The following is an 11,771-nucleotide window of genomic DNA, read 5'->3' on the forward strand; positions in this document are numbered from 1 at the left end:
CTTGAGGTTTACGGTCGCTTATTAGCCGTAGATCTTATTGTGGTGTCCATCTGAGGATTCGACATCATATTGGGCATGGATTGGTTGATGAAGTACCAGACATACATCGATTGTTCCCAGATGACGATCTGGTTTACGGACGATTTCGGAGGGTTCGAGTTCAGAGGTAGAACAGCGCCAGTAGCGGACCCGATCTGATTTGGCTAGGGCCTATGGCCAACATTATGATGCGACGTCATATGGGTATGATTGTGATTGCCATATATGTGACTGATGTGATGTGATTATGCATGATTATTATTGTTTTATGTCGATTGTGATTCATCGTTTAACACCGTTCTCACTGGGAATGAGATTACCGGGTTCAACCCGGACTACTCACTAAGCAGTTATGCTTAGTCCTCGTGGTTTTTTCATTTTCAGATCACGAGGAGTATGTCTAGAGTAACTCGGATGACGACGACCCCGAGAGAGGCAGCATCATGTACGAGATTTGTATTTTGGACTACGGGACTTGTATTCCCACCTTTTATACGGTTGTACTATTTGATATTCGGACATGCGTTGTTTTGCGACGTTGATCGCATGATATATTTTCCGTTGCTTATTCTAGTTTGATAAAAAATATTTTTGGATTTCGTATTTTTGCTTTTGTTCTTTATTATTTTATAATTATTGTATTTGTCCATGTGACACATCCTGTATATTGTATACGGGTTACGGATATCACACACATCATGTGTCTTCCTTGGATATCCCTCTAATCATCGTGTCTATCGATGTTTTGATCTCAAAACTCGAAAAATTATCATCTCTCGCCATGTATACTTCGATGAGAATATTTTTCCATTCTCACATGTTCAACATCCCATTCCACCATCCTATCAATTCCTTGATATTGATACATATGAAAATCCACTTCTTCGAACTCTCCGACAATTGCTCATTGACTCATCGACAATGCCATCTCTCATAGTCCCCTTGCCAACTGTGCCCGAAATACCATCAACTACCTAAATCACCTTACCCATTGTACCCGAAATACCGACCATACCATCTACCCATCCGATCCCTTCATCATCATCTACATCCCACTCGATGACGACTCGAAGCAAATCCGACATCACCAAACGAAAACAAGTATTTTCCATTCTAACGGACCAAATATCTCCTCTACTAAATCTCATCTTTTCGCGCTGAAGAACCATCATTGCCGAGGGGCAATGTCTGAGGATTTTAATGCTCTTATTAAAAATGGGACGTGGGACTTGGTTCTCCGACCCAAATGCGTTAACGTGGTTCGTTCTATGTGATTTTTAGGCACAAATTTCATGCAGATGACACTCATGTTCTATACAAAGCAAGACTGTGGCTAATGGGAAATCACAACAAACCGACATTGATTATGTAGATACATTCAGTCCAGTAGTGAAGCCGGCCACTATTTTGGTAGTCTTGAGCTATGCCTTGTCTCGCCAATTGTCAATTCATCAACTTGACGTCAAGAATGCATTCTTGCACGGAACCATTACCGAAACTGTTTATATGCATCAACCATCGGGGTTCACGGACAAGGAGAAGCCAGACCATGTTTGCGTATTACGCAAATCACTCTATGGGTTAAAATAAGTTCCACTACCTTAGTTTCAATGTTTCACCGACTTTGCTACCAAGATTGGCTTTGTGAATAACAAATCGGATCCTTCTCTGTTCATATTACACAAGGACAAGAGTATGGCTTTTCTCCTCCTATATGTCAACGACATCGTTCTCACAGTCTCGTCGGATGCAACATTTCATGAGATAATTCAGTCCATGCATCGGGAATTTGCTATGACTAATCTCGACCTCCTACATTAGTTTCTTGGAGTACAAGCAACCACCAACAAGGAAGGCTTATTCCTTTGTCAATCTCAATATGCCAGAGATATCCTTCACCGTGTGAATATAGAGACCTGTAACCCATGTCTTACACCTGCAAATACAAAATCTAAATTGTTCGCCGAAGTCGGAAGCCCAGTTTCTGACCCTACACTATATCGAAGTCTTGCCGGTGCACTACAATATCTTACCTTTACAAGGCCATATAATATCCTATGTCGTATAACATATTTGCTTATTCATGCATGATCCGCGGGAACCACATTTTCTTGCTTTCAAACGTATTCTATGTTATGTCCAAGGAACACTCTCGTATGGCCTTCAACTCAATCACTCTTCACTATCTCGTCTAACCGCTTACTCAGATGCAGATTGGATAGGGTGTCTCAACACATGCCGTTCTACGTCGAGTTATTGCATCTTTCTCGGAGACAACTTGGTATCATGGTCCTCTAAGCGTCAATGAACAACTTTCCGCTCGAGTGCCGAAGCTGAATACCACGGAGTAGCCAATGCAGTGGCTGAAACTTGTTAGCTATGCAATCTCTTACTTGAACTCTGATGTCCACTCACACACTCCACAATGGTGTTCTGCGACAATATTAGTGATGCATATATGCCCGCCAATCTGGTCCAACATCAAAGGACGAAACACGTGGAGATTGATATCCACTTTGTCCGTGAGAAGGTTGCCCTAGGTCAAGCCCGTGTACTTCATGTTCCTTTCACAATTTGCCGACATTTTCACCAAAGGACTGCCAACGTCTCTTTTCATGGAGTTTCGCTCCATTCTGAGCGTTCATCACCCTCCTGCTCCGACTGCGGGGGTATGATAGCGGACATTATGATTTGCTAGAGGAAATCATGTAATATAATATTATGTTGCCTTATATGTATCTCTTGCCATATCATCATTGTGGTGTATATATTGGGAATCAATGAGAATACAAACCCTAAGAAAGTTTTATGCTAAGTTTCAATTTTTGGGTGGGCTCATGCTGGGTCTTGGGTTTCCGGTTTAATTGACATCCCTAGTTATGGGAACACTTTTTGATAACAAATATTTTTTTTATAAAATATCACGAACTAGAGACATCAATTTAGGTCTGAATCCTGAAACTCGGTTTGAATCCACCCAAAAAATGTTGGGTTTCGAGTCTTTTTTTTTTTTGCTAGAAAAAATTTGGGTTTTTGGGTTTGTTTTAAATAGGTTTTTGGGTCGATTCGAAAATTCGATATTTTTTTAGAAAAATTCATAAAAAAATAAATTTACAAAAAGGAGTAATCGAAGAGATTATGGTGTAAACTGTAATGTAATGGGATTAAACCCTAAATCCTAAACTCAACCTTAACTACAACTACATTATGCAAGCTCCACCAATACCTAACTTTTCTTCCAAACTTTATAAACTTTAAGGATAGAAGAGAGAAATAAATAAGGGAAAACAATGAGATATAATTAAGATACAACAACGAGATATAATATAATTAGGTTATTGGGATATAGAAGATGAGGGGTTATTTTTTTTGGTTAAATGAGGGGTTATTTTTTCAGTCACTAACGAGAAAGATTATATTATATAGTTAGGTATTCAAGATATTATCGGATAAAATTGAAGAGTATTTTGGAGAATTTTTTCCTGACAATAACTTGCAAAGCTAAAAAGAATTTGATGCTTTGCGCACTACACGCAACTTTGTCTCCCGCGATCTTTCCTTCCCGCCAATGATATGCAAATCTTTTCATTAAAGTAAAATAAAAAAATTATAACATTTTTTAATTAAAAGTTAATTGTATTTTTATAATAAACTTAGTGTAGAAGTAAATTGGTCATCATTAATCGATACATTTTTATAACAAATTATTTTTTGAGTAATTTATTGATGTTTTTTTTTTCCAACTTTGTCCTAAAAACACGCAACTGTCTCATGCAACCTTTCCTCTCTGTGAAAGATCTGAAGACGGAGTCAGCGCGAGAAAGAGAGAGGGATGGGTCTGTTCTCCAACAGGTTTTCCCGTCTTTGCCTTCTGTAATTCTTCTGGGTTTTCGATTTCTTGTTTTGCAATTCTTCTGTAATGCTTTTTTTTTGGAAGGATCGATGAGGCGAGTCTGAAACCCGGGGATCATATCTACTCGTGGAGAGCTGCTTACATCTACGCCCATCACGGTCTTCACTCTTCTCCGATTCTTTCTTCTGCTCCTTTCCCCCTTTCCAATGTTCAATCTTTCTTAGACCCTTTTGCTGTTTTCACTGAAAATCGCGTGATAGATGTCAAGTTTTGGTGTTTGTGTTGTGATCGATCTAGGCTTATGATCGGATCGCGAGAGTTGAAGGGTTTCTGGGAATTTCGGTTGACGGATTAGGGCATAAACTTCATGAGTGAGATCGCGTCTGCATATCATCAGTGAAACGGGAGTGTGAAACGTTGTCAATCCATCTCACTTGCAAGTAGCGAGACTGAATCATCTGTTTGATGGGTTTACTAGTCTGTCCTATTACAAGTTTCGGTTTCTTAGGACGAAACGAAACCAAAATTTTGACAAAAGGGGTCAGATATTGCTGGTTATGTGAGTTTATAGTTCTTTTTGTCTGAGAAGAGATTCAGAAACATATGAACTTAAGGTCTTTGTTGCTGCCAGCAATCTGATATCTGCCCTCTTAGCTTATGGCAATAACAAGATTGTTCCTTTATAGATACTGATTTTCCCGAGTTCAATTTTATATCGATCTTTCTTGGTGATAACTATCCCTCCCTAGGTGATTTTCCTGGCCTGACTCTGGGTGAGTATGATTCCGAACATACGGGCATAGTTCAGATAATCATGTAGTTAGGGTTCTTGCGTGTTCTTTGGCTAGAATGTTTGGTAGAATCTAGTTGAATTTTGTCCAAGCAGAATGTATTTTCTGGTCTGATCTGGGATTTACTTATTGGAGATTCACCCTACTCGAATTTGGTAACCTGTGAATCGTTGATTAAAACACTTTATTTATTTTTTATTCCATGTTTCTACCTGAGCTTAGAATCTCAGAAACGAGGAACTTATCCATGGTTGATAGGACAGAACAGTGACCGGATTTGCTTGCTCAATCTTTTCAGGAACTTGTGGATCTGATTCTGCAATGCAAAATCAGGGGAAGAAAGTGACGGAATCTGGGAGAGAATGGAGAGAGAGATGAGAGGAAGAGAGAGAAAGCTTGTGGAAATTTTCTCGTTAATTTTCAAAATATGAAATACAGCTGCTCTTATACAACCCGACTCTGTAACAAACCCATAACTAACTCGTCCATGTCAGCATCAGCTAAGAAACTGGTTCTTTCTCCTCTAATACGCCCTCCTCAAGTCTATAACCTGAGGAAGGAAGGTATAGACTTGAAAGATTTAGTTTCTGCAACAACCGAACAAACACAACAGGTTGTAAAGCTTTGGTAAATAAATCCGCCAGCTGATTCTCTGTCCGTACATGAAGAGTTTTGATAAACCCTTCTCGCAGCTTATCACGCACCAAATGACAATCAAGCTCTATATGTTTTGTGCGTTCATGTAGAGCTTGATTTGAAGCTAAGTATAAAGCAGATTGGTTATCGCAGTACAGATTTGCAGGTCGAGAAAGCCGAACCTGAAAATCCTGAAGCAGATGACTAATCCAGATCAACTCACAGGTAGTATTAGCCATCGATCGATACTCAGCCTCGGTACTACTTCGCGAAACCACATTTTGCTTCTTAGCTTTCCAGGAAATCAGAGAATCGCCCAAGAATATACAGAAGCCCGTTACAGAACGTCGAGAATCCCTGCAACTCGCCCAGTCAGCATCAGCAAACGCATTAAGATGCAATTCCGAAGTAACAGAGTAAAACAAACCCTGTCCTGGGTTGTTTTTAAGATAACGAACAACCCGTTGAGCAGCCTTCATGTGTAAATCAGTCGGGCGAGACATAAATTGAGTCAATTTATGTACAGCATATGTAATGTCAGGTCGCGTTATGGTCAGATAAAGTAATCTGCCAACCAAGGCCCTGTAACTGGTGAAATCTTCCAGAAACGAACCAGAATCTTGACTAAGATGAACATTAGGATCAATAGGAACTGAAACTGGCTTACAACCCAACAAACCAGCATCTTCCAAAAGCTCCAAACAATATTTCCTCTGTGAAATCGAAATTCCAGACTCAGATCTGGCAATCTCCAAACCAAGGAAAAACTTGAGAGGACCAAGATCCTTGATATTAAAATGTAATCGTAACAGAAATTTCAGCTCTTCGACAGCCTTATCATCATTTGAAGCAATGATAATGTCATCGACATAAACCAACAATCCAACAAATGAAGAACCAGATTTCCTGACAAATAAAGTATTGTCTGCTTGAGATTGACGATAGCCTGAACTCATCAAAACATCACTGAATTTCTTATACCATTGTCTAGATGCTTGACGCAGCCCATAAAGAGATTTATGAAGCTTGCAAACAGCATTTGGAGGTAAAGAAGTACCTACAGGGGCTGTATAACCTGGCGGCAAGCTCATGAAAATCTCCTCATCAAGGTCACCATGGAGAAACGCATTGGTGACATCCATTTGAGTAAGAGACCAATTTTGAGTTGCTGCAAGGGCTAACAAAAGCTTAACCGTGACTAGCTTAGCCACAGGAGAGAAAGTATCAATAAAATCAACACCTTCCTGTTGAGTAAACCCCTTAGCAACTAACCTTGCTTTGTATCTGTCAATGGTTCCATCAGATTTCCTCTTGATTTTATATACCCATTTACATCCCACTGCACGCTTCTCAGAAGGTAACGAAACCACAGACCAAGTGCCATTATCAAGCAAAGCTTGCAATTCAACATCCATTGCTTGACGCCAATGCTCAGAATTCACTGCTTGCTTAAAAGTTTTAGGCTCTGTTTCAGAAGAAATGTTTAAGGTGAAAGCTTTAAAAGAGGATGAAAGTCTATCATATGAGAGATATGAAGACAGAGGATATTTAGAAGACAAATTTGGGCTAGGTTCTTTGTTCTGAATAGCATAGCAGTGATAATCCCTCAAATACGAAGGAGGATGAGCCAATCGACGTGGTCTCTGAGTCTGAGCATTAGAAACAGGGGGTGGAATTTCAGGAGAATTTTGATGTGTAATCTCTGATTGTGATGACCGAGAAACATCATTACAATCTAGAGAAATAGGAAGAGGTAAAATAGTGTGGGGAAATATGGTAGTGACAGATTCCAGAAGAGAATCTGTTGAATGGGTATCTGAAAGAAAAGGGTAAATCTCCTCCTGAAACTCCACATTTCGTGTTATGTAAATTCTGTTGGTTTCCAAGTCCAACAATTTATACCCTTTGTATCCATCTGGGTATCCAATGAATACACAACGTCTGGCACGCGGAGAGAACTTATGTCTCTCATGAGCATAGGTAGAAGCATAGCACTGACAGCCAAATGCCCTCAAATGCGTATAAACAGGTACCTTGTTCATCAGTCTTTCATAAGGTGACTTATTCTGCAAAATCGGAGATGGAATCCTGTTAATCAAATACACTGCTGTCTGAATACAGTCTGACCAATACTCCAGAGGCAGATTAGACTGATACAACAAAGCACGAGCTACATTCAAGATATGTTGATGCTTCCTCTCCACTACTGAATTTTGTTGCGGAGTGTAAGCACAAGAGAAGAAGTGCTTGATACCTTTGGTTTTACAGAAAGCAGAAAACCGAAGCTCATGTGCGTTATCTGTACGAATAGCCTTGATCGTAGTATTAAACTGTCTTTCCACTAAAGCAGCAAACTCAGGGAAAATAATCTGTACATCACTCTTATGACGCAGCATATACACCCATGTGACTCGGGAAAAGTCATCAACAATGGTTAAAAAGAACTGATGTCCATCGACAGAAGCAACAGGGAAAGGACCCCAAACATCCATATGTAAGAGATCAAAGGAATTGGAAGCAAGGTTATGATTAGAAACAAAAGGAAGTTTGCGTTGCTTTGATAAATGACAGACATTACAATGAGGTAAATCTGTACATTTATGAATGTCTAAGGCATCAGCTAGAAGTTTTATTCTAGGTAAAGATGGATGACCAAGTCTATTGTGCCAAAGTACTGAAGAAACAATTGCGGAATTACAGAAGAAAAGATTATGAATAGGTTGAAAAGAAAGATCCAGGACATATAGATTTTGCTGGAGATTAGCACGTCCAATCGTCCAGCCCTGAGAAAGGTCCTGGATTAAGCAAGAAGAGGAGTTAAAGGTCAAAGAAAAGGAAGGAGAAGATCGTAGTAAAGAATTGATGCTTAAAAGATTGAAAGAGAATGAAGGGATAAACAGAACATCATGTAAGACAATGTGTTCTGTAAGAAAAACAGTGCCCGAATTCTCAATGAGTATATGCTGGCCATTAGGTAATGTGACCTGAGTTGCTGGAATAGTTTTAAGATCTGTGATACATGACTTATTCGAACAAACATGCACAGAAGCTCCTGAATCTACAATCCACAAATCCTCTGGTAATACAGTCGATAGAACAACTTGTGACGAAAACACAGATAGAGCATGAGAAATACCAGAATGTGTAGGTTGATTTTCCAAAGCTCCATGTGCAGTGATTTTAGGCTCATTAACATGCAACTGAGTCCCAATCTGAGCATACAACTGATGCAACTGATCTGGAGAGAATGACCTGAAATCTGGTAAAACAGATTTAGTAACATCACCTGAATCATGAGCAACAGCAGCCACCATTCTTCCAGAATTAATAGATGGTTTGTAAGCTTGTTGTGGAGGGTGAGAATAAGATCTGTACTGCTGAAGTTGATTTTGTGGATCGCCTACTGGAGGATACTGAGAATTGTTCCTGTATGGCTGAGATTGAGACTGAGAATTCCTTGGCTTATATCCAGGTGGATAACCATGTAACTTGTAACACTTCTGGACAGTGTGTCCATAAACACCACAGTGTGTACATAGTGGCTTTGGCTTTGGTTTAAAACCTGAACCAGAGATAGCAGCTACAGATTCTACAGACAAACTGGACTGCGGAAGAGATGAAGCTTGAAATACAACATTATCTGTATTCACAGGTGATTTGATCAAACGTTGATGCTCATGTTGAATCACCAAGTTGAATGTCTTCTGAAGATCTGGCAATGGATCTATCATGATAATTTGACTGCGAATGTTCTCATAAGAATCATTCAATCCATAAAGAAAGTCAATTACAAAATTGCTTTCAAAATAGTCCATCCAACGTTTATCAACATGACACGAGCAAGAACCACAATGACAAAACGGAGTAGCTTGAATAGACTTCATCTCTTCCCAAATTGCAGACAATTTTGTAAAGAAAGCCGTTACCGTCATTGAACCTTGTTTCAGCGTGTGCATCTTCTGTTTGATGGAATATCGTCTAGGAGCATTGTTCTGTTGAAAACGTCGCATAAGGATCTCCCATATTTCTTGAGCAGATCGGATATGCATAAGGCTCTCTGCAATGTCTTCTGAAACAGAATTCAGAATCCATGAACTGATTACAACATTATTTCTTGACCACAGAGTATATTCTGGATCATCCTTATCAGGTCTCGGCAAACTCCCATCAATGAAACAGAGCTTGTTGCGACCTTCCAAAGCCATCATAACAGCTCGATGCCAGGAATTATAGTGTGCCGGAGTAATTAGACGATGAGAAACAAGATTCAAATTGGTATGATCATTGTTGCCAAGATAATATCGATTATCATAAGAATCATTTGCTATCGAAGACGAACTTTGAGAAGAACTCATTGTTCAAAAAAAAATTGAAGATGAAGAATAAACGGTGAAATAATACCAGGTATAGATCCTATGTTGGCTCTGATACCATTTCAGGAACTTGTGGATCTGATTCTGCAATGCAAAATCAGGGGAAGAAAGTGACGGAATCTGGGAGAGAATGGAGAGAGAGATGAGAGGAAGAGAGAGAAAGCTTGTGGAAATTTTCTCGTTAATTTTCAAAATATGAAATACAGCTGCTCTTATACAACCCGACTCTGTAACAAACCCATAACTAACTCGTCCATGTCAGCATCAGCTAAGAAACTGGTTCTTTCTCCTCTAATAAATCTTTCAGGAATCTATGTTGGAGACAACACGGTCATTCATTTCACCCGAAATGGCCAAGAAGTTAGCTTGGGGACTGCGCTAGATCGCCTGCTCGCAAGCTCGATGACTGTTCGACACCAAGCATTTTGTCCGACGTGCAGCCTGCTGCCAATCGACGGCCATGGCGTCATCTCATCATGCCTCGACTGCTTTCTAGCCGGCGGGACCTTGTATCGTTTTGAATACTCGGTCAGCCGTTCCTACTTCCTTGTAAAGTTCCGTAGTGGAACCTGCACCCTCGCTGCCTCGGACCCAGGTGACATGGTCATCAGCCGAGCCCAAAAACTTCTCGAAAAGGGGTTTGGAGTCTACGACCTTCTCAAAAACAACTGTGAGGATTTCGCGATTTATTGCAAGACAGGGCTGGTGGTTGTTGTTGTTGAACAAGGAGCAACGGGGCTGAGTGGTCAGGCAGCGGTGGCGAGAGGCGGGCAGCTCGAGTCTGTGTTTAACATCCTTATCGATCTGGCGGTGACCAAGAACATCTATGCAACGGCTGTGACTGTGGTCCGCACGCATTGTATGAATAGATATGCTGCTGATATCATAAACAGAAGGGATGCGGTGAAGATCACGGTGGAAGATCTCACGAGAAGTCGTTCTTCGAAGGGGCTTGTAGAAGTGATTGATCCTCATATGGCAGACAGTAAACCCCAAGCAGACAAGTCAGCTGCCTAGAAGCCGTTTCTGTGGTCTGGCCACTTTCTATCTATCATCTTCAATGTTGTTTGATGTTCTGACACACGCCATTGAATTTTGAAACTGTCGGTGTTATGATGGCGATACACTTCTATTGAAACTGTTGAATAATAGTTCCCGGTCCATGTCGAATAATAGTACTCCCGTTAAACCGTATACCAAGTTAAATCATTGTATTGGTATAATCATTGTATACCACTTGTCATCAACTATCCCAACGATCGGGTTCTCGTCATCGACAACATCATGTCTTACCGATGGATGAATATTCAAATACCCAATTTATGGGCAGCATTCGTACCCACCCCTAATGTTAGAGACGTTATACATTTCACAGTCTTGCTGAAAAGGCTAGGTATGACGATTGTCGCGACATGAAAAACACAAAGCAAAACACTATTTGACAAAAACATTTTATAACAGCTAAGTTGGGACGTGAGATCTGTTTGTCATCAACTATGGTGACAACAAGATTCACTTCAGAAAAGTATAAGCTATCTGTTGTAACAAAACAAAATTGATGCAGGAAAATGCAAAACTCGGTAGTGGTTTGGAGATAACGTCTCGCTCTTTTCGGTTTTACTCACACAAGCAGAACTGCGTTTATACAGCCGTCGTTCTCGGGTGATGAGGAAGCTGATATGATCTTAATCTCTATATATCCAACTCTAAAAGCGGAATGCAGAACTTCCACTATCCGATACAACACAGATGGTTCAAGACAAGGATCTGCAATATACGGTAAGAAGGATTGTAAAGAACTTGAAGAATTAGCCTATTCAACCATCAAGAGAAGACACTTCAAAATTAAAACTCGGAAAAAAGGATTCCAAATGGAAATAGAAAATCTTACTAGATCTTCAAGCAGGGAAATGTGATATTCACACAGGCAACAGGAAACAATTGATGTCAACAGAGAAGAGCTGACATTGTTGAAATAGTAGACGCAACAGAGGGATAATTCTTGGACTTCCCTTGGTAGAGCGACAAAAGGCCCATAAATTGCCTCCCCTGTAAACAGAAAACAAAAAACGTAAGTAT

General features: G+C 40.1%; 1 protein-coding gene across 3 annotated transcripts; it reads left to right on the forward strand.

Moving 5' to 3' along the window:
• The first annotated feature begins 3,766 nt into the window (after window positions 1-3,766).
• On the forward strand, window positions 3,767-10,817 carry LOC104809951. 3 transcript variants are annotated; one of them, XM_010536082.2, is made up of 3 exons: window positions 3,767-3,891; window positions 3,977-4,050; window positions 10,000-10,817. In XM_010536082.2, exons 1-3 carry the CDS (start codon window positions 3,872-3,874, stop codon window positions 10,707-10,709), a joined length of 804 nt encoding a protein of 267 aa, XP_010534384.1. In that variant the 5' UTR covers window positions 3,767-3,871; the 3' UTR covers window positions 10,710-10,817. The 3 variants fall into 3 exon arrangements, 1 of the variants encoding a protein (XP_010534384.1); XR_771233.2 differs by lacking the exon at window positions 10,000-10,817 and adding an exon at window positions 4,982-5,210 and having other exon boundaries at window positions 3,877-3,891; XR_771232.1 differs by lacking the exon at window positions 10,000-10,817 and adding an exon at window positions 4,982-5,210 and having other exon boundaries at window positions 3,779-4,050.
• Window positions 10,818-11,771: the final 954 nt, after the last annotated feature.

This window comes from Tarenaya hassleriana, unplaced genomic scaffold (genome assembly GCF_000463585.1).
Source record: "Tarenaya hassleriana unplaced genomic scaffold, ASM46358v1 Cleome17, whole genome shotgun sequence".
NCBI lineage: Eukaryota > Viridiplantae > Streptophyta > Magnoliopsida > Brassicales > Cleomaceae > Tarenaya > Tarenaya hassleriana.